The following is a 23,763-nucleotide window of genomic DNA, read 5'->3' on the forward strand; positions in this document are numbered from 1 at the left end:
ATTTTTCCAGAGATAACTTATAATGGAGGAAATTGGAATTGACGTGAAGGAGGAGACCAGTCCTGTAGCCAAGGAAACCACCAATGCGCCTATAAAGGCTGAACTTAGGTAAAACGTTGGTTTGATTTATATTTTATATAAACATTCAAGTTTAGTGTTTACGATACTTAATTACTTTTTTAAGGTAGATTAATATAATTTAATTTAATATCTTAAAATATTTCCTTTGTTACCACCGAAACTCATTGGTTTTCATTCATGAGATAGTTTAATACCTTTTTACTATTTTTATTTTAATTCATTTAAATTTAAAATACATACCTAGGTAATAATTTGATAAAGTGTGTTCATCCCTTTTTCAGGTTTCTGTACCTATTTATTTTTGTACCATTTAGATAAAGATTTTTGGTTTAAGCTTAAATTTAATTAAGTATTATCTACTTACAAAATTTCTCGTCTCGTGGAAACGAATATTGAAATCACAATACATCCTGTACCTAAGCATTGTTAAATATCAAAATATATTTTTATATTTTAAATAATGATTATTTAGCTCTTACGATGAACTGGACACAGACGACCTCTACGTAAAATTCAAGAAATTACAAGAACAACTGGAATTCCTTGAAGTTCAAGAAGAGTATATCAAGGTTGTTATTATTTAATTTTAAAATATAGGATTAACTTAATATGATAGGTTATACTTGTAAGCTTCCTTAGTTTTAATGTACAATTCCTATACGTTTAGTTGCTTGACATTATTTAGGAAATGGTTGCTTCATCTTAAATTTACCTCCGATCTCTCCCTTTTTATTTAGTTGTAGATGTAGAATGTCCTATAGAGATAATTTTACATATAACCTTTGTATACCTACATTTATTTGTCACACAAATCATAGGCAGTAAAATATCTTCAATTTTTAAGGATGAGCAACGTAACTTGAAGAAAGAATATCTGCACGCCCAGGAGGAGGTTAAGCGTATTCAGTCCGTACCCCTTGTCATTGGACAATTTCTAGAGGCAGTGGATCAAAACACAGGAATTGTCGGTTCCACAACTGGCAGCAACTACTATGTCAGAATTCTTTCCACACTTGACAGGAATTGATTTAACTTTTATCATTTTATATCTCAACATGTAGGATATAAGACATATTAATAGGTAGAGTTGTAATCAACAAATCAACTGAAGGGTTAAAGATTGGTGTAAAAACATTTGTAGAGAAATTGTTTAGTTAACAAAAAAATATTTACACTATTATTTAATTTAGATACCTAAGTTAGGTAATCAATATTTAATGATCAGAGAATTGTTGAAGCCAAGCGCCAGCGTAGCTCTTCACAAGCACAGTAACGCTCTTGTTGACGTGCTACCACCAGAGGCAGACTCCAGTATTTCTATGCTGGGCGCTGATGAGAAACCTGATGTATCTTATTCGGATATTGGTGGTATGGACTTGCAGAAACAGGTAATACAAAAACAGCACCCCATTGCCTTCACCTTTTTTCATCCCCTAATGATATTTTCACCCACCTCCTCCTCCACTGTTGAATTGCTGTGTTCGCCACGGCACTTAAATCAAAATAATATAAAAGTATGAAAACATATGTATAGGCATTTACTAACATAGAATTAAGCCTAATATACTTAGATTTACAAGACATAATAATAAAATGCCTATCCATTTTTCTTAATTTCTTAATGTTTTGTTCAGGAAATGCGAGAAGCCGTAGAGTTGCCACTGTCCCACTTCGATCTGTACAAACAGATTGGTATTGACCCTCCCCGCGGTGTTCTCATGTACGGACCCCCCGGCTGTGGTAAGACTATGTTGGCCAAGGCTGTTGCCCATCACACAACAGCTTCTTTCATCCGAGTTGTTGGATCTGAATTTGTACAGAAATATTTAGGTAAAGTTAATCTAAAATCTTAAAACTAAGTGCAAACACTCAATAATAGGATATAATATTAGTTTCATTTAAATATTCATTCTAAATCTCATGTTATTTATCTCTATATAGCTAAACAGAATTTAGTCTAGAAATATACCATTAAGACACTGATATAAGTTACAGTAAGCTACAGTGTATACTGTACACTCAATAATTTTAATAAAAATTAAGTTTATTTTGTCTCTATAAATATTTGGACCTCTAGTAGATTTATGCCTAAAACATCTTATAAGTCCCTGATAAATCTTTTTTCATATTTACAGGCGAGGGCCCCAGAATGGTGAGAGACGTATTTAGACTTGCTAAGGAAAACTCTCCAGCCATCATTTTTATTGACGAAATTGACGCCATCGCTACCAAGAGATTTGACGCTCAAACCGGAGCCGACAGAGAAGTTCAGAGAATTTTACTGGAGTTGCTCAATCAAATGGATGGCTTCGATCAGACTACCAATGTCAAGGTACATTCTATTTCTCTAGCGTGTCGAGACTTTGCTTCAAAAGGAAGGAAGCGTAAAACTTTTACGAAGGTTCCCTGAAAATCCTATTATATAAAGTAGTAAGCTTTTTTTTTGTCAGTAGCGAAGGATCTCGCTAACTGCTGATCTGATATGGTTTTTCTTTACAGTGATACTTCTTATAGGTGAAGGGAATATATTTATATATTAAATAAAAATCCTCTGCCCTCAAAAAATCATTTTTTAAAAACTTATCTGAAAATTAGGGGGAGGTTCGACCAGTCCTCCCTCCCCCCTTTCCACCGTAGGCGTAGCCACTTAGAAAGAAAAAAATAAAGAAAATCATTTATTAAAACTTTGAAATTAGAGAGAAATAGAAACTATAGTATATACCTATAGTTTTATCCTCTAATTGTGCTTATTCTGGAATTTTAAAATCACTATGTGAGCATGTTGAATGTTGATGGATGATGATACAGTCTTTGATTGATTGATTGATTAGCCATAGTCTCTCAGGGTTTGGACCTAAGTAGTCATGGAGTAGGCTGAGACACTTTTGTATAGCCACTAGGGCTATCAAGCTCCACGTTCAAGCACATTAAGACTTGACCCGCTATCTCATGAGAGCTACTCATTATTACCTCACCCTCGCCGAGTATGGCAGGTGTCCCAAATTAAGTCACCGTAATGAATGACGCTCTCCGCAGAGGAGCTTGGGATAAGGGTAGTACTGATATTATGTACTTGACTATTAAGTATCCAAACTTACTCAATTATCCCCTTCTTACACAACCAGGGGAAGTTGCGTGAATGTATTCAACTGAGAAATTCGAGTTGCCACATAGGGACTAGAACTCGAACTCTCATCACCGTAACTCAGTGCGTTACCACTGAGCTACGACGCCCCTTTGATACAGTCTTGAGTGTTCTTTCTATTTCAGGTTATTATGGCCACCAACAGACAGGACACCTTGGACCCTGCCCTGCTGCGTCCTGGTAGACTTGACAGAAAGATTGAATTCCCACTCCCTGATCGTAGGCAGAAACGTCTTATTTTCTCCACTATTACTGGCAAGATGAATTTGTCGGATGAAGTAGATTTGGAGGATTTTGTTGCTCGTCCTGATAAAATTTCAGGTATAACTACTTTCAAAATAAGATTCCCACAAAACCACAATCATTCATAATATGTCAAGATTGAATAAAAAGAATTTACTTTATATATTACCTAGGTAGATAATATGAAATTATAATACAAAGGGATAGTTCTATGAAGTGTATTTAAAGAGTTAAGGTACTTAGAGTAGTGAACTTTTATATGTCTTAGTAGAATATATTCGGCATTTGAAAGATATAATGATGTGTAAAAAAATTTTTAACTTTGACCAGACAGAACTTTTTTTATTTGACAATTTCTAAAAAAAGTTAAAGTGATTTGCCACATAAATTACATGAGAATGGTCTTTTTTTCCCTAATATGTATACCCAAAATACCATTTTTAGTGAATGTTTTTTCACATAATTCACAAGAGTTTAAAAAAAATTGAACAGGGGTTCCCCTTGGGGCAAGTTTTCTATAGTTACTTAAAAAACATAAAAAATAACGTCCGGTTCATCATGGTACAGGTTTTCTATAGATACTCTTAAAAAATAAAAATAAAAATGTCCATTTTCTTTATGATATACACATTATTTCAAACGATATACAAAATAACAAACCATACAATATAAACATATAGGTGTATACACACACACACACTTATGTAAGTTTTACATGAATATTAAAAAATATACATTTCAAAGAATAACTGAGATCATACATAAAGATCGTACGTACAAACTTACCTACCTGGTGTATAAACCAAAGTAAAAACTTACAACTTATAGGATATCATTTTTCAAATCCATTTTCATCGGACTGTTCTAAACATTTTATATCAATAATCCATTTTCACAAGACTCTCTGAACATTTTGAGATATTATGTTGTTTTAAGGTATTAGCATTGTAAAAATCAAACAAACATATATTTCTAACAAAAATAATAAAAAACTTAACAAAAACTTAACAAATATCATGGATAATTAGAAGAAAAGGTGTAGAAAATAACAGACAGATATAATATAATAGGGCTCTATATGCTGAAGAGCTTTAGTTATGTTTTTTTTCATATTTGTTTCTTGAAGACCAGTAGCTTAAATAAAAAAAACATTATGTAATCAATTGATACATGACATAAAGATAAGAAAACATAATATTATCAACTAAAAAAATAAATGGTACCTGAATCTGATCACGGGTCTGGTCAACCTCCGAAACCTTGACTAGAGAGTGATTCAGCATGTCTTGTCTGTACAAGTCCCCTAAAATAATTATATGAATGAATTTTAATCATATCCAGGAAATTGAAAGAACACGTTAAAATACATTTTTTTCAAAAGTATATATCTGACATTTAAATGTGATATATGCCAAAAATGTTTTCAACATAAAGGAAATCAATGTATTCACATAAGGAAACCATTAGAAAACTTCTTTAAATAGTAAATATTCAAAGTAGTCCATTTACTTGAAAAAATTGATGGCATATATCTGAATTAAATGGACAACTTTAATATATACTATTTAAAGAAGTTTTCAACTGGTTTCCCAATGTGATAACATTAATTTACCGAAACTTTAAAAAATTGAAGGCATATATCTCATTTAAATGGACTACTCCGAATATTTACTTTTAAAAGAAGTTTTCAACTAGTTTCCTTATGTGGTTATATTAATTTAACATTACTTTAAAAAATTGATGGCATATATCTCATTTAAATGGACCACTTTGAATATTTACTATTTAAAGAAGTTTTCAAATAGTTTCCTTGTGTGATAACATTAATTTCCTTTACGTTGAAAACATTTTTGGCATCACATTAAATGTCGAATATTTACTTTTTCAAGATTGACTTATGTAACATAACATCACATGAGAATACAAGTAGGATTACTTTGATAAAATAATAAAAAGTAGATATCCGAGATTTAAATGTTATATATGCCAAAACCGATTTCTACTTAAAGCAATTTTGTGTAATCACATGTGTAATGATAAGTATACCTTAAATAAACAAATTAAGTTCATGTAAAGTGTTCCATTTAAATGTATCATTTGCCATAAATGTTTTCAACAGGTAAGAAATTGAAGAAACCCCTACCTTCAACTTTGATGTATGAGACATAATGGCCATTGGTTGGCAAACTTCCCATATGGGCAACTAAGCCAACAAGCTCTCCAACCGTGGTAGTAAGACTCCTTCCCTAGGTAACAATGAAAATATTAAGTTGGAGATAAAATAAACATAGGTAAATAACAAAACTATTGCAAAAAAAATCATTTCTTCGATTGATAGTGAAAAAAAAGGTCTTCAAAAGCAGTTACTTCAATTTTTTCTTAAAATGTTCTGAATTCAACTCAATAACATGTATAATATTGTGTACCTCTAACATTGATAACTTTCTCATTATCTTTCTCCCATTGGTATTGGTTCTGACAAAGGCTAGCCACGTGAAGCAACCAGGTTTAAAAATAACTTTTCCCGGGACACTTCTATTACATAGATAACATAGGGATCTAGATAATATTATATGTTAATAATGATAATAATTAGATTATTCTAATCTTGTTTACTCGAAAAAATATTAAACTTTTATTACCTAAAATTTCTCTCCAAATACTCAGAAAAGCGTTTCTGAACATCTAGAGGTTCACTGGATTCTTCCATCTCCAAATAACATATTTTAGGGTGAACAATCCCTTGTCCAAATTCATCTAAAGCAAAAACTATTATTTGAATCTCAAAATGAACATAAGAATGAGCTTCGCTTTACAGTTAAAAAATGCATACTTATATGTTTTCCACAGCCACTACAATTTGTCTCGCAATGAAACATTGAAAAGGTGTTTCTTCTGCATTGGAGCATACTCTTTAGAATAAAATACAGCCATTCTGTGGAATCAGATTGTTCCGACAAGGACAGTGGAGTACATTCAAATTCAATGATGGCCCTAAACAAGTGTCCATAAGAGTAGGTAAAATAATAAGGTAAAAAAGTCATATCTTATATTTTAAATGAAAATTGTAGGTAATAGGTAAAAAATTACTTGGCAAATATGTGAACTGAAAGTGGATCCTCAGATGGCATGTTCAACAGATACAGATTTACAACCTCAGTGACATAATTACAAAATCCAATATTCGGCAAATGTTCTTTTAAACTCATGTGGTGAAACAGCAATACCAAACACTGTATGGGACAAAGAGTCATTGTCTAAAGCATAATATTTTATCAGGAAAAGTAAATTAAATGTTACTTAAGAACAAGACATTGTCCAATGTTTTGATTTTTTAACAAATCTCTTTAGATATGGATTATTTTAATTTGCGCTTTGTAAAGACGTTATTAAGATTCGCTTTTTCAAACCGGCATAAAACACATTTAAATGGCCTTTTTATAGTTCGCTCTGTGCTCTTTAAAAATGTTATTAAGATTATTTTTTCAAACCGGCATATATCACATTTGTATGGCTTAACCTTTTTACTTTTCAGCTGATACCTGTGTTTAGCTGCTCCTTAATCTAATTATCTTAGGACTGTGCATGCGGTGTAACAGAGACACGCCCCATAAAAATCCCTCTAAGGGCTGCGGCCCTAGCGGGGATACAAGGGAGGTGATATCGGTCACCCTAACGAGAATATTAATGATCTATAACAGGAATTTAGTTAGGGTGAATGGACAGAAAAGGGGACACTACTGCTCTCCTTAGTTTTCCTATGGCTGGTGGACTTGGACGTGTTGTTCGGAACATCAGCCTCGCCCATATGAGGAAAATAGATATGGAGGAGGAATAAAACAAAATCTTTACCTCATTTGTCATACCAGCTTTCTGAAAAGGGGAAGGGTCTTGACTTGGCGATGGAAAAAGATTTTCAGATTTTGATGAGATTACTTTCCTGAAAAAAATAACCTGATGAGTTAGATTAATAGAATCACTCTACATTTTGGTCTTTCAACACAACAAATCATTTACAATAGTGGTAACATAAAAACACAAAAATGTCTTTCATTACTAGGATTTTATTTCCTTTCCCATAGTTATATCGCATCCCCAACATGAAAACACGTAAGTCATAAAACAGAACAGAATTAAGTTTAAACACTAACCTATGTTTTAATGCATGTAAAACTCTAGGGCTTGCAACAATGCGGATTCTCTTAAGCTGTGTTGGAGTTTTAGGCAAAATGACATTCATTTCGTCACCCGACTCATTTGAATCGCTTGAATCATCAATAACTATGATTTTCTTAGGATTGATTGACTTTTCATCATGACAAATCATTAAATTATCAGTAGAGCTTTCATTTAAGGAATTGTCTAAATCAATTGTTTCATTTGAAAGATTTGGTTGAGTTAAAATTTCATGTACACTTGAATTAGAATCAACAGAATTATTTAGAAAAATAGATTTGTTGCTATTGTTATGACAAGGTGAATCATTGTAAGAATCAACAGAACTGTTCAAATTGGAATTGATTGTACTGTCAGACGAAAATGAATAAAATGTGTTTGAAGAGATGTTTAACTCTGGAGGGCAACTATCAGATGAAAAAGAATATATAGTATTCGAAGACCTATTCAGATGTTGATTTTCTGAAAAGGAATCTTCTTCAATTGAACTGATATCTCCATCAATTGTAGCAGAATGTGAGCTCAGGGGATCGTCCACGTTTGAATCAGAATCTAAAGAAACTGATGACATTGAAACCTCAAAGTATGATTGATCAGAAAGTTGAGAAACAGAAGACATAGAATCATCAAAGTTTTGGTATCTCAGATCATGTCGCCAACGTATTGGTCCTATGTTTGCCATTCTATAAACTTCATTCCTTTTCTCTACTTCACTTTGAATTGTATAATAAGGAACTAAAGCTTCATGATTATTTGTTAACAAACGACAATCAGGATTAATTTTTTCCTCCAGAAGTGCTGGACAGCAAGTAATCAACAACAAAAAAGACACATGCGAACAGACACCTTAAAAATAAAAGAAATAAAGTTTTATAAATCTAATTTTTACAATAAACAAAAATGATTTTTTAAATATAAACCTACCTATACTGCCTGCTTTGTAGCTACAGGTGCAACCCCACGCAACTATTCTTCTAAGGTCACCTTCTAGGGCAAGTCGATCTAAGGGTTCTTTAGAAACTGCAATGTGAGCCATTCGGTAATTTACTTTTTGCTTGTCATTTGCAGACTTCATCGATGGAGGCACTAAACATTTGATTATTCGTTGCTCAACAAATGGACCAAAAAGTTCATCATCCCAATCATCAGGAGCTTCGGTAAAGTCTTTATAAAAGATATCTTTGTCCAATTGTCTGTTCTGTAGCTCTTCAGCATATTGAGCCTAAGTTTCAAAGTTCTCCTGCCTGACCTGTAATCTCAGTTCATAACTAAACAACTTTCTAGCTTTGTCAATAATATCCGGACCTAAAGAATATTTAGATTTTAATTTTAATAATAATTTTTTACATAAATGAAGTTTTTAAAAATAAAACTTCCTACCTATGAAAATATCATACAAGTTTGGATACATGTTGGTTTGATCTAACTGTGGAACATTCAAATAGTTGACTTCAGGAAGATCCTCTAATTTTACAACATTCCATTGTAAACGTCTCCTAAAAAAGAATATGTATTAGATTAAGAATAATCTAGTTTCTCAATTGCCTTATATAATAATAAATGATCTTATTGAAGCATATACCTTGAGCGAATTTCTTTGTTCCATCCTAGAGAATAATCGAATTGGCATTCTAGGTTCAATCGTGATAATAGCTTTTTCTAAAAATAAAATAAAAATTAATTTGTGTTTGGATAACTATTATTGTCTCTAATCTAAAAAAGTATTTCAAAGAGTTCTTTATATGATCTCTTTATAACTTGAAAAATCTAATGGCATATTTGAATATTTGCTATTTAAAGAAGTTTTCAACTGGTTTCCTTATGTGATTACATCAATTTACCGTAACTTGAAAAAAATGAAGGCAAATATCACAATTAAATGGACTACTTCGAATATTTACAATTTAAAGAAGTTTTCAACTGGTTTCCTTATGTGGTTAAATTAATTTACCATTACTCGAAAAAATTGATGGCATATATCTCATTTTTTAAAGTGTTCTTTATATGATCACTTTATAACTTGTAAAATCTAATGGCATATTTGAATATTTACTATTTAAAGAAGTTTTCAACTGGTTTCCTTATGTGATTACATCAATTTACCGGAACTTGAAAAAAATGAAGGCAAATATCACAATTAAATGGACCACTTTGAATATTTACTATTTAAAGAAGTTTTCAACTGGTTTCCTTAAATGATTACATTAATTTACCGTAAGTTGAAAAAATTGATGGCATATATCACAATTAAATGGACTAGTACAATTATTTACTATTCAAAGAAGTTTTCAACTGGTTTCCTTATGTGATTACATTAATTTTCCATAACTTGATAAAAATTATGCCATAAATCTCATTTAAATGGACTACTTTAATATTTACTATTGAAATGAGTTGTCAACTGGTTTCCTTAAAAAAAATGTTTATACTTACACTTAGTCGAGCTTGTTGTGCTTCGTTGATATAAACCAGACCAAATCCAGGGTGCAGAGAGTTGTACACGTTAATTAAGGCAACAACTTCAAAGAAAATTCTAAAATATTTTATGTTATTATTCTTTACTACATTGTTTAATTATGAGAGTGAGATGTTAAAAAAAACATTTAAAATGACTTGTACTTGCCTGGGAACGCCTTCTAAAGTCAATGGCAATCCATATTTTTCCAGTGTGTTTTTAGAAACAGGTTTCAGTGAATGAACAGGAATTTTGTGCCTCCGTAAGTGTCGAAAAATCATCTTCAAGCCTTTAAAAAATATATTTTCAACTGTTATTTCAATATAAAATACTAAATAAAACGAACGAATATGAAATCCTCTTACCTCCATGACCCTGCTCATTACCATGACGACAGATTCTAACCAATTTAACAATCGTATGGTATCTTGAAATACACTTGTCATTGTCTTCTTCTTCTATATCATCCACCTGTACTACAGTAATCCTTTCATTTTGATCATCTTGTTGCAAAATTCTTTTCCCAGACTAAAATGAATACAAATATGTGATATATTATGTTATCAAAAGTATTTATTTTAAGTTGAAAACATTTATGGCATATATCACATTTAAATGGACTAATACGAATATCTGCTATTTCAAAGAATTATTACAATGTACTCATTTATATGATTGCAATTTGCAGTTATGTTTATGACAAACGCCGCACAGAGTCGGACAAATTCATTATTTGAAAACAAAACCAAGAATCATACCTATTTATTATTCGTTTAAAATAAGTTATCTTACCTTCGTAGACATGAAAATGGCACCTTCCTCAGCACAGACGTCGGACAACAACAACATATCATCATCCTAAAAATCATAAAACAATTTTCTATTTCAAAGTTCACTTAAAATTCAGTATGCAATTAGTTAAGATGAAAATTATGAAAAAAAACCTTTAAATCATCATGCTCGTAGCCAGAGTCTGTGAGAAGCCCAAAACACCATTCATCTGTGCCACGCAATAGCCATCTAAAAGTTAGTTTGTTTCCATCATCTATAGCGTCTTCTGCCTTTATTAGTGCTGACATAAGATTTGTGTCTCCAGATTTAGGGGATATACTGGAAGCCAGTGGAAACACAACCACAAATTTACCTAATTCAAATAAGAATACTTTAGAATGACATTTATCAAGCTTCCCTTAAATGTACAAAAAGTTCGGATAAGTATTTTTCCAGATCTTAAGCTTAATACAAAAAATCTTTTTATAGGATACGATAGTGTTATTGGTAATTGGTTTAAAACCATTAGGTTATAGTAACATATATGAATTATAGAAAAGAATAATATAAATGAATCTTACCTGTTGCAGTTGTTATCGCCGACACTTTTAGTACGTTCTGGCCCTTGAATTTACAAAACGTTATCTTTTGAATCAAAGGATTTGAACTTCTTGCCATATAGAGGTAGGTGGCATCCAGAAATCCCCATGCTACTTTACGGTTCTTTCCTGTAGGGTCTCTAAATTCTAGGGATGGGAATCCGTCGAATTTTTGGGCCGGATTCGGATTCCGGATTTTGAAGGAATCCGTCAAAAAAAGTGACGGATTCTTGCGGATTCCGGATTCTTATTTTTGGCGGATTCCGGATTCCGGATTCTAGCAGTATTTTAAAAGGCCGTCCGTCACAGAGGGATAGCTTTTTTCGTTAATTTATCACTATGTTACTTGGTTGAAGCCTTGATTTGTTTAAAGTGTTGACTTCCAGCATAACTAAAACATTTACATCACATTAGTAATTATTAAAGGGGGGAAGGTGGTGTGTTGGGGGGGGTCTTTGGGTGGTCTTTGCCTTCAAAAAGAGGGAGTTGTAAGACTCAAGACGGTAATTTTAGCCTACCAATTTAGAATCCGGAATCCGCTATAAAAAACGGATTCCGGATCCGGATTCGGATTCCAAAATTGGCCGAAAATTGGGCGGATTCCGGATTCCGGATTCGGATTCCGGATCCGGATTCCCATCACTACTAAATTCATTAGCAAGGTTTGACAAAAGTGGGGGGCATTCTTTACCTAGAAACTCCATCGTTGCTTTGACATCTCTATCAATGTTGGAACTTTGAATGTAGTAGGGAATATTGGTAGAATTCTTGACCTCAGAAAACGTAAGCTTCTCGACAATATTGAAAACTGAGCTAACGCCGTGAGAAAAATCAACACTAAGGTCTCTGTATGGCTTAGCCTTTCTATATCGCTGTATATATAATAATATTTGTGAATTTACAGAGAGTCTTGAACGGTCGATGCAACTATATTCACGCAAATCACAAAATCTTTTAAAAGATATTTTGTTCATTCCTGTTTGAATTCTAATTTCATGCTCATTGTAGAGCTCAGGAGCTAGGTAGCGGTTTGTCTGCCTGGTTTCAGCAGGTGTGAATGATTCCTTTGGTTGTCTAGCTTCTCGGCCACCTTCCTCAATGCTTTCTGAGTTTTCACTTTCACTACTGTCATCACTGTTCACGTCATTTAAGTTATTGCTGGAAGGGATAATACTTTTAGACTTTTTGATGGAAATGTGATTAAAATGGTGTTTGATTTGAAAATTTTGAAGCAAATGATGATCTAAATTGTTTCTGAAGTTTGAAGAATTACTATTGTTTAAATCTCGAATGATAAAGTTTCCTGGGATTTCTATTTCTTTGTGTTAAATGGCTTTGAAAAATTTATTTGCTGCAACACCCATTTTTCTCATCTCTTCTGAGATTCTATTGCCTCTTTTTAAAAGAAATGGAGGATAAACACCAGGTAAAGCAATTTTCAGAACTAAATAAAAAACAATTCAAGTTGAATGAAAAGAAATAGAGGCAAATGAAAAGTTTTATTTTGTATTAATTTGTGTTTTTTCAAATTAATTTGCTTCAAAAATTTTTTTCACATGTGTGACAGTACAATGAATTTAATTTTTTAAAGGTAAAACAATCTTCTGTATCAACAATGATGCTGTCTTTTTATGAAGTTTGAGAATTTAAGTTACCTTGACATAACAAAGCTTTATTTTCGAAGGGCAAAATCTTGATTGAATCTAGGATCAATGTTTGATGTTCTAACAGTGGTAAGGTAAAAATAACAGGTTCCGGGACAGGAATTTGTATTTCAGGTGAAATAGGAATGCACAGAGAAGCTTCCGATTCCAAAACGATTCCACTATCATCATTTCTGTCTTCATTTACAGTGCCTGAAAGGGGGGGGGGGGAGTTTTGACACATTTGCGTAAACAGTGAGTATAGGCTTTATCTTAGGACTGAGAGGATAGGTTAATAGGGATAAAATAATTCTTATATGATGAATTTTTTTTGAAGAGTTAGAAGTCAACCTATGAAACAAAATATGCATATTTTTGAATGTTATTCACATATTTGAAGAAAAAAATGCATATTTTGTTTCATACGTTGACTTCTAACTCTTCAAAAAAAATTTTTTTTTAATTTTTACCTGTACAGAGAGGACCTGGAGGCCCGCAGCTCCTGAACTTGGAGGCCTATCCAAAAAAAATCTTTAAACTTGGGAAAATCCATCATATAAGAATGATTTTATCCCTAATAACCTATCCTCTCAGTCCAAAGATAAAGCCTATACTCACTGTTTACGCAAATGTGTCAAAACTTCCCCCACCCTTATATGAAATAAAAATAATTTAATACTTAATAAACTAAAAAATCTTTTCTTCTCAATCCAAATAAATGTAAATATTTGTCAAAATCAATTTTAAGTTACATCATTTTAAAAAAATTGACCTGGGTTAGCTGGACAAAAAAGAGAGTTGTGTCGCTGTATATTTTTGGCCAAGTTTTCAGCAGATACAGCAGTGAATGTTTTATCACAATCTTTGCATTGCCCAGAAAAATACGGCGATGTCTTACTGTATCGGCCAGATCGATGTCTTAACTAAAAGAATATTTTTTAATATAATTCAAAATTAATCCTAATTTCTAAAAATAAATGGGTACATAATCTCGTATTACCTTTTCTTTACCCATTTTGAGTCATCCTACACTCTGAAATTAGAATTAATTTAGGCTTTGTATTAATTTAACTTTAAAAGATATCGTTTTAAAAATAAGGCATTCTAAAGTTTATTTTATCTTACTTTATTGTGTTTCATAGCCTGCAGTGTATTCCTGTGATTGTTTCTCTAAACCTAAGAATCTTCAAAATAAAAAGATTATGATGAAATGTATACTTCTTACTCTTTCCTAAAAAAAAGAAGAATTAAATCACAATATCATTATTTAAAATAGCACTTGACTAGGTATAATTATACACGAGTTATTCTTTGAAACTAATAAAGATATTATACAAGTAATATACCATATAGAGCAACAACAACTTTTTTTAACATAACAATATAACCATATACATTATACATAAAACTTGATTGAAAAATAAATATGTATGTAATAAACATATGAAATACAACATGTACCCACCACGTATCTGGACTAAAATATAAGATAAATATATATAAATATAAAATATAAGTTTTGGTAAAATTGTTTCCATGTTAAAAGTTGTATTGATTAGTAAATGCTCTTTAAAGTTTCATTTTTGACAAAAAAAGTTTTCGCCATATATCACATGTAAATATGCCGAATATAAAGATTTAAAACTCATTTTTTGTGAGAAATAATCCCTGGAAGATTTTTTTTTCTTTTCCATAACCAATAAAATGTCCCTGTATTTTGATGTTCCAAATGTTAAATATTCTATTGATTAGTAAATGCTCTTTAAAGTTTCATTTTTGACAAAAAAGTTTTCGCCATATATCACATGTAAATATGCCGAATATAAAGATTTAAAACTCATTTTTTGTGAAAAATAATCCCTGGAAGATTTTTTTTTCTTTTCCATAACCAATAAAATGTCCCTGTATTTTGATGTTCCAAATGTTAAATATTCTATTGATTAGTAAATGCTCTTTAAAGTTTCATTTTTGACAAAAAAGTTTTCGCCATATATCACATGTAAATAAGCCGAATATAAAGATTTAAAACTCATTTTTTGTGAAAAATCCCTGGTCGATTTTTTTTCTTTTAATCAATAACCTAATATTATGCATTACTACGTAATTTAAAACAATAAAAATTAAAAGTTCACTATTTTTTTTCAAATGCACTTTGTGAAACTATCCCTTTAAGAATCTTATCATTGTTAGTAAAGTAATAAAGTGAAAAAATAGTGGACAAGATAGGTTAGCAGGAAAAAGCTTCGTTAACTATTTTTCTTTGATTCTCGACCTATATTTTGCAGTAAAGGAAGGAGTAGTTTGTGCTTGTATTGCGTAAAATCCGTGAGTTAGCTTCATCGAAATCTATTATTAAGTCTAAGTGTTCTTAATATTGACAAAACAAAATGCATAATATAATTAAACGCATATTTAAACACTTAGACTTAATAATCGCTTTCGATGAAGTTAACTCACGCATTAAAAGCACAAACTACTCCTCCCTTTATTGCAAAATATAGGTAGAGAATCAAAGAAAAATAGAAACACATTCTTGTTATACATAAGCGTATATTTTTGTAGTTTTCATATTGATGAAAAATACATACCTACTTATTTTATAGAATAAAAGTCCTTCGCTATATAAAACATAAATTGCAATAAAGTAAGAGAAATTAACAAACGTCTTTATATTACTATTTGTACAATTACATATTATCAAAAAGATAAGAAGCTTTTAAAAAAGTATTAGTTAATGTAAATTTATGGCAGCTGGCCAAATAAAAACATTTGACATTTCTCTCATTTTATTTACTTAATATCAGTGAAACATTTTTCAAGAAAGTTTTTTAAACAACAGAATACTACCTAAAGAAAAAAGTTATAAGCACAGCTAAGTTAACATTTTTAAATTGCTAAAAATTGCTTCCAGTTCTATGTGAATTATATTGGAGGTTTAAAAGAACAAGAATTTAAAACATAGTATTTCGTGTTAAATTAATGGTCATATAATTTCAGGTGCTGATATCAACGCCATCTGTCAAGAGGCTGGTATGCACGCTGTCAGAGAGAACAGATACATTGTCCTACCAAAGGACTTTGAGAAGGGATACAAGAACAACATCAAGAAGGACGAATCAGAACATGAATTCTACAAATAAACTTATCAAAAACCTAACTAAAGTGATAATATGTCATTAGGTTTCTTTAAGTATTGTGATTTTTAATTTAGGACTAATTCTCATACATTAAAAAACAAAAATAACAATCTTTATTTTTAACAATAATCAAGTCAATATAAACATAATTTAGATATATTAATTTCAAAATTATGTTAAAATCCTTATACTAAAGTAACAGGATGTCTGTCTGTGTGTCTGTCTGTGTGTCTGTGTGTACCGAAGGATCTCGCTAACCGCTGAACCGATCGGGTTCTCCTTAACAGGGTAGCTTCTCATAAGTCCCGGGAAGGTTTTTAACTATTTTGGGGGAGGGTACCACCACCCTCCCAAGAGAAATGACAAAAAAATCGAAATTTTAAAACACGTTTAGGAGACTTCAACGTCAAATGAAGAGGTATCGTACAAAAAAATTAAAGTAGAGACTTTATCAAACAAAAACATTTAAAGTGCCACTAGAGGCCTCTAGGGGCGTAGCCGCTAGTAAATAATAAACTACACTCCTCCTATTTATTATGTTTCTCAAGTATATTGAAGCATTTTTTTGTAATATTTATGTAACTTAAAATATAGTATTGTTTTAAGTTTATTATGACAAAATAAATTACTATTAAAATGACATATTTGAATAAATCCTTTATGAATTATTAAAAAATGTTTTCAGAAATTTAAAAAATGCGCCGTAAAAGGACCCAAACAGAAGGGTCGGATGCGTCTGATCATTTTTTAACCATTAATGATAGGCGCGTTGACGATATTAGGTAGGTACAAAAGAGAATCTTAGTTCTAGTAGTGACTCTCTATATCATTCTTGTCGACTTCTCTTCGGTCCTTTAAAGCGCTATTCTTCAGATTATTTAGTCGTTTCACTATTACTTTATTTTATGTCCCCTAGAAGCCTCGAGTAACAGCTAATGGGAAAGGTGGAAATGTCGATTCCCCCACTTTCAATTTGACTTTTAAAAACAAAAAGTAAAAAAACATTCTTTTTTTTGATTGGTTAAGTCAATTTTTATTGGGAGAGTAGAGATGCTCTCTCTCAAAATAGTTAAAAACCTTCCCAGGACCTTCTTCAGAATCTTCACTGTAAAGAAGAAATATATCGGTTGTGAGGTTGAGGAGATTCTTTGCTACAGTCGAAAAAGTTTACTAACCTTTAGGATTTTTATATTTGATGGTAACTAGAATTTAATATTATAGCAAGTAAAAGCAATATGTGCAACCTATCTCAGGGAGTATGGGAGGGGACAATTGGCATTTAATTAAATTTAAGAGTTTTCAAAGAAAGGCAATGAAATCCGGATAAATCCAGAAAATTTGGAGAAAATTGTAAAGGGCTTGTTAATTAAATCTAGAAAACCATAAATTAAGAACACAATCTACTGTTAGGGAAGGAGATTTAAGAGGGGGGGAAGTTTTGATACATTGATTTGCGTAAACAGTGAGTATAGGCTTTATCTTTGGACTGAGAGAATGTGTTATAAAAGAAAAAGTTATTCTTATATGATGAATTTTCCCAAGTTAAAATTTTTTTGGATAGGCCTCCAGGTTCAAGAGCTGCAGACCTCCAGCTGGTCTCTGGACAGGTAAAAATCAAATTTTTATTTTATTTGATAGAGGTCAACTTATAAAACAAAATATGCATCTTTTTTCTTCAAATATGTAAATAACATTAAAAAATATGCATATTTTGTTATACCTCTAACTCTTAAAAAAAAATTATTTTGATTTATACCTGTCCAGAGACCACCTGGAGGCCTGCAGTTCCTAAATCTGGAGGCCTATCCAAAAAAAATTTGGCGTTATCCTCTTAGAAAATTTTTTTCAATTTTTTTCAATTTTGTACCACCCTTCCCCCCCCCCCCCCCCCCCCCCCCGACTACCGACGAACAACTATTTTAGGTTAGGTTTTAGGCTAGGGAGCCGAGCGCTGCGGCTAGGCAGGCAAGGGGGCCGAGCGCTGCGGCTAGGCAGGCAAGGGGGCCGAGCGCTGCGGCTAGGCAGGCTAGGGAGCCGAGCGCTGCGGCCAGAGTTCATAGTTCGCTGTCGGGGGGGGGGGGGGGGGGGGGGGTACTCAAATTTTCAATATTGAAAAAAAAAATTCTAAGAGGATAATACCAAAAATTTTAACTTGGGAAAATTTATTATATAAGAATGATTTTATCCCTAATAACCTATCCTCTCAGTCCAAAGGTAAAGCCTATACTCACTGTTTACGCAAATGTGGCAAAACTCCCCCCCCCCCCCCCCTCTTATTGTGTGGCAGGCTAGGTGTCCGCTTTCAATGAATGAAAACAAAATGCTTGTATTTGTAGAAATATGTTCAAATTCAGAATTCTCCATTCTCTTAGCGCTCTTATTTATCATAATGATAAAAACTCTTACCCGCTGAATTTTCTGTACGTTTGCTTGTCAAGTTTAAGGGGGGGTTTTTAATGCAACCATCTCGTAATCAGTGATTAAATGGCACTTAGAATTCGAATTTCGATCTGAAATTTTGCATGAGTAATCCTTGGTAGGTGTATTTTCCCTAAATCGAACAAAAAAATGGAAAAGTAACGGCTGGCGGCTGGCAGCTCAGCCGTTTTTTGCCTATTTTCAGGGCAAATTCATCAATAACTACGTAGGAATCAACTTTCAAAGACATATTTTTGGTTTAATTCATGGTAAATGATAGCAATAACCATTTTTTAAATTTCTAGTTCCAGCTGCTAAACGGCTAGAACCGGCTGAAAACGGCTGGGAGCTGCCAAGAGTATAAAGTGTAGATATGGCTTGTGACGTGTCTAGGGGTAGGTTTTTATGGCTGCTGAGCTCAAAAATACTTCCAAAAGTAGTGGCCGCCCATCCATATGGCAGCTGGGTAACAGCTGCAGCTCAGCTGGGAGCGGCCAAGAGTAGAATGAGTATATAGGGCTTGTGACGTGTCTAGAGGTAGGTTTTTATGGCTGCTGAGCTCAAAAATACTACCAAAAATAGTGGCCGCCCATCCATATGGCAGCTGGGTAACAGCTGCAGCTCAGCTGGGAGCGGCCAAGAGTAGAATAAGTAGATAGGGCTTGTGACGTGATTATGGGTAGGTTTTTATGGATGCTGAGCTCAAAAATACTACCAAAAATAGTGGCGGCCCATCCATATGGCAGCTGGGTAACAGCTGCAGCCCAGCTGGGAGCTGCCAAGAGTATGAAGGGTAGATATGGCTTGTGACGTGTCTAGGGGTAGGTTTTTATAGCTGCTGAGCTCAAAAATACTTCCAAAAATAGTGGCCGCCCATCCATATGTGGGATAGGTAACAGCTGCAGCTCAGCTGGGAGCAGCCAAGAGTAGAATGAGTATATAGGGCTTGTGACGTGTCTAGGGGTAAGTTTTTATGGGTGCTGACCTCAAAAATACTACCAAAAATAGTGGCGGCCTGTCAATATGACAGCTGGGTAACAGCTGCAGCTCAGCTGGGAGCGGCCAAGAGTAGAATGAGTATATAGGGCTTGTGATGTGTCTATGGTTAGGTTTTATGGGTGCTGACCTCAAAAATACTACTAAAAATATTGGAGGCTCATCCATATGGTGGCTGGGTAACAGCTACAGCTCAGCTGGGAGCGGCCAAGAGTAGAATGAGTACATAGGGATTGTGACTTGTCTATGGTTAGGTTTTTATGGGTGTTGACCTCAAAAATACTACTAAAAATAGAGGCGGCCCATCTTTATGGCAGCTGGGTAACAGCTGCAGCTCAGCTGGAAGTTGCCAAGAGTAGAATGAGTACACAGGGCTTGTGACGTGTCAAGGGCACAGTGGTCTATTTTGGCCTTTTGGTGGACATTTCACCTACCTCTACTCAAAGTCAATTTTCTCAGCTTGTAGTTGATAGAATCGTTCAAAATAAAAAGTGTGCGCCTTATTATTACCCAATACAACTCGTATATGCATCTAGAGAAGAAAAACAAAAGCCAACTGGCCTAGAAAATACTTTGAAACTTAGCTAAAATTTCATATTTTTATAATTTTTTCTTAAGTCCTAGAGAGCCTAAATTTGATGTTTTGAAGCAAAAAAACATTAAAAAACCTTGAAGCTTGAATAATTATTACTGTAGAAATGATTATATAAAGGTAAATGATCTATCACCAAACGTTGTACAACATACATTTGATACAACTAATTGAAGTTTCTTCACCCTTTTATTTTACGAAGTTATTTTCTCTTAGATAATTAATAATACTTAATGTAATCTAGTAATAAAAAACGAGGATAGGTTACTGGCAAAAAATATTTTATTGGAAAAGAATTTATTTAAAAATGTTGTTTTTGTGGTAACCCAAGTGCTTCTAATCTCGAAATAAATACACAAGGATATGTTACTTGAAGACAATCTTTTTGGCTCCAAAAGAAAGTTTCATACAGCATGCAATTGCAACAAGGAAGGGGACATACGACCGTAAATTACACTGGTACCCAAAGTTTTATAAACACGTTATCTTGTTTGTTGGCCTAAAAACTTATTATTGAAATTGATTGGTTGGTTTCGAACTAGAATTGAATTTTTTACCAATAATAAAAGGGATAATTTTGTTCATCATTATTGGGGATGGATATCATTATCATCCATTGTCTAATCCCTTTAGATTACTCATTCAATAGTAAATAAATGGGAAGGAAAATGATTAAATTCAATGACTGAAAAGTCTGAGGCTTTGTTCCTTAGATGCCATATCTTTGACAAAAAAAAATTCCAGATGGTTTTACTCTAGCATTGGATATACTATTACTTGAATGTCACACCAGATTTTTATGTTCTCAAAAAAAGGGAAACTCGCAGCAGACTGAAATAACTATACCCCTATCCCCCTCCTTTACCCCATCCCATCTCCTACTCGATAAATGAACTGGCAAATAAACGAGTTCCATGTTAGCAAGGGAAACTCTCAGCGGACTAAATAACATGACTCCCTAATCCACCTCATTTACCGCATCCCATCTCCTACTCGATAATTGATTTAGCCAATAAACAAGTAACATGTTAGCAAGCTAAATTGACGACAATTTTTCCCCTGTCATAATATCTACGTATATTCTATATCTATTAGTCTAGCTGGAACCAGAGGCTATAGCATAAAGGGTAATGCGTTTGCTAGTTTCTATTTTGTGTAAAACGTAATCATACAAGAGACGTTAAAAAAGGCTGCAGCTTTGTTAGGCACGTTACTTTTAGAGTATGGGAATTGCATTGATAAATGTAACAAGACATTTTGTATTGAAATTATACCTACTAGTTTGACAAAAAATCAAATTATTGTTCGAAAATCTGTTTTAGATATCTTACATAACAAACACAAATATTTAAACATTAATGATATTATGTTATTGAGAAGAAATAAGTTAAAATGCATTTAAGATTAAAATTAACAAAGAATAAAAAAAAAAAAATTTTCATCTATTGCAATTTTAGAGTTTACCCTATAAAGTTAAAGTTAAAATTTGAAATAAACTGGGCCCCGTAACAACCTAAACTAAACATCAAACTATAACATTATACCTGTAAATTAAGAATAATATATGGTTTGGTATGTTACGGAGCCCGGTTTTTGGTCAAAAACTTAAAAAACTGAAAATTATTCCCAAAATTTATTTCAAAAATATTTAGGAAACGACATAAAAAAATTTTAAAAACAACTATAAAATTCAGCGTGGCCATATTCTTCAGTATACTGAAAATCTTCAGTATTCTTCAGTATTTGGAAATTGGGGCTTCAGTATTTTCAGTAAATACTGAATATTCAGTATTTGAAAATTTTATTCAGTATTTTTCAGTTTTTGGAAATTTTCATGATTCAGTATTTTCATTATTTCTTAAATTCAAAAAAAAATTTGCTTAAATAAGATGTTTATTTAAGTAGTTGATGTCAGATTTTTTTCGGCGCTTCGCGCCTCACTTTACTTTCCTTTGAATTACCCTATAACTTTGTACATTAATTTTTTTTTTTTTTATGGTAATATACATTTTTTTTCAATTTCATCTCAAATATAAATTTTTTAGATATTTGAGATGCTTTTATACAGTATCTTTTTTGTCTATTAATAGAATGAATAATCTAAGGTGAGTACTTTGCATGATTATTGTAGGTAAAGTTTTTTAGCATGCTCTTAACCATAGACGTCCAAGGGGGGGGGGGTAAAGTGGCGATTACCCCCCCCAAAATTTTTTTATTTTACCCCCCCCCCCCCCCATTCATAATTTACCCCTACCCTGAGGGGTGCCTACGGCACCCCCAACCATTTAGGAGGGGGTATTTACATCCCCCTAAACAATTTTGGGGGGGTAAATACCCCCTCAAAATAAAAAATCTCTTAACAAAGAAAATTTTTGCGCACTTCGCGCGCATTTTTAATACTAAATATTTAATAAAATCTAAATTACCCCTCCAAAAATTTTACCCCGGGGGTAAATTTGGGGGGGGGGGGTAAACAAAATTTACCACTACCAACAGATTTCATGGGGGGTAATTACCCCCCCCCCCCCCAATAAATTTTACCCCCGGGGTAAAAATTTTGGGGGGGGGTAAAAAAAATTTGCGGTACCATTTTACCCCCTCCAAAAGCGAATTATCCCCCCCTTAAAAAAATTTCTCCCCCCCCATAAAAAAATGGTTGGACGTCTATGCTCTTAACTCAACTAAAAAGTATTTAAGTTTTGTAATCATTTAAAATATTTATCAGTCATTTTCTGCTTAATTGGTGCAAGAAAATCTAAGAGGCAAAATTAAAATATCCCACTAATAACAAAGCTATGATGATATGAAATTTTGAAATGAGGAATCATATAAAAAATACTTATTCAGTATTTGTATTTTTTTGTTCAGTATTTCAGTATTTTTTCTTATTTTAGGATTCAGTATTTTCAGTATTTCCTTTTTTTTCTTCAGTATCAGTATTTTTTTGGTTGTGGCCACACTGAAAATTGATGAAAAAAGTAAAAAATAAATCTAAAACCCCAGTTTCCTAATAGATCAGGTAATATTATGATTATAAATAGGTGAAGAAACTTCATTGTATCAATGTAACACTGAAAAAAAATATTTTTTCCAAATATGGGGAAAATTCAAAAGGTAAAATTCATGACATGAAAATAATCCTGAACCTTCATGTTTCAAAGTTCATAATTCATCAACCAGTAGTTGAAAAAACAAAAACTCTTCGGTTTTATATGAGATAGGGTATATATTTTCAAAATAAATTATTAATTTTGAGGAATTCCAATGTTGATTTTTGGCGAAATGTCCGGCCTTAGACCACTGTGAAGGGGTAGGTTTTTATGGCTGCTAAGCTAAAAAAAACTACCAAAAATTGTAGTGGCCCATCCATATGGTTGCTGGGTAAAAGCTGCAGCTGTGCAGTAAGCCGTTGTTTAAGACTCAGCTGTAGGAACTTTTTGGGATTATTGAAGGGTAACCAAATAATGAATATTTCAGTATTTATTTAGTTGTTAAACAGCTGAAATT

General features: G+C 32.7%; 4 protein-coding genes across 6 annotated transcripts in view; 2 read left to right on the forward strand and 2 right to left on the reverse strand.

Moving 5' to 3' along the window:
* Nucleotides 1-16,947, forward strand: LOC145312015 (26S proteasome regulatory subunit 6B). Its single transcript, XM_080151102.1, has 8 exons — nucleotides 1-108; nucleotides 554-650; nucleotides 926-1,098; nucleotides 1,304-1,469; nucleotides 1,716-1,911; nucleotides 2,217-2,413; nucleotides 3,352-3,547; nucleotides 16,111-16,947. The coding sequence occupies exons 1-8, from the start codon at nucleotides 23-25 to the stop codon at nucleotides 16,251-16,253; spliced, it is 1,254 nt and encodes a 417-aa protein (XP_080007228.1). The 5' UTR covers nucleotides 1-22; the 3' UTR covers nucleotides 16,254-16,947.
* Nucleotides 4,582-7,760, reverse strand: LOC145312017 (uncharacterized). The gene is made up of 8 exons (XM_080151103.1): nucleotides 7,621-7,760; nucleotides 7,322-7,409; nucleotides 6,560-6,726; nucleotides 6,303-6,463; nucleotides 6,112-6,226; nucleotides 5,896-6,028; nucleotides 5,613-5,715; nucleotides 4,582-4,772 (listed from the first exon to the last, which is right to left on the reverse strand). Exons 1-8 carry the CDS (start codon nucleotides 7,707-7,709, stop codon nucleotides 4,621-4,623), a joined length of 1,008 nt encoding a protein of 335 aa, XP_080007229.1. The 5' UTR covers nucleotides 7,710-7,760; the 3' UTR covers nucleotides 4,582-4,620.
* LOC145312332 (uncharacterized) lies at nucleotides 12,796-15,465 on the reverse strand. The gene is made up of 4 exons (XM_080151575.1): nucleotides 14,114-15,465; nucleotides 13,886-14,036; nucleotides 13,126-13,326; nucleotides 12,796-12,914 (listed from the first exon to the last, which is right to left on the reverse strand). Exons 1-4 carry the CDS (start codon nucleotides 14,126-14,128, stop codon nucleotides 12,796-12,798), a joined length of 486 nt encoding a protein of 161 aa, XP_080007701.1. The 5' UTR covers nucleotides 14,129-15,465.
* LOC145312014 (phosphatidylserine synthase-like) overlaps nucleotides 16,933-23,763 on the forward strand; it is a 17,156-nt gene continuing 10,325 nt past the window's right edge. For all 3 annotated transcript variants that reach the window (XR_013876870.1, XR_013876871.1, XM_080151101.1), the window contains exon 1: nucleotides 16,933-17,032. Coding sequence is in view for 1 of the 3 variants with exons in the window: in XM_080151101.1 (XP_080007227.1) it covers nucleotides 16,947-17,032 (86 nt within the window). In the remaining 2 variants the exon portion in view is untranslated. The remainder of the gene's footprint in view (nucleotides 17,033-23,763) is intronic.

Source organism: Acartia tonsa, chromosome 2 (assembly GCF_053477335.1).
Source record: "Acartia tonsa isolate MP-2025a chromosome 2, ASM5347733v1, whole genome shotgun sequence".
Taxonomy (NCBI): domain Eukaryota; kingdom Metazoa; phylum Arthropoda; class Copepoda; order Calanoida; family Acartiidae; genus Acartia; species Acartia tonsa.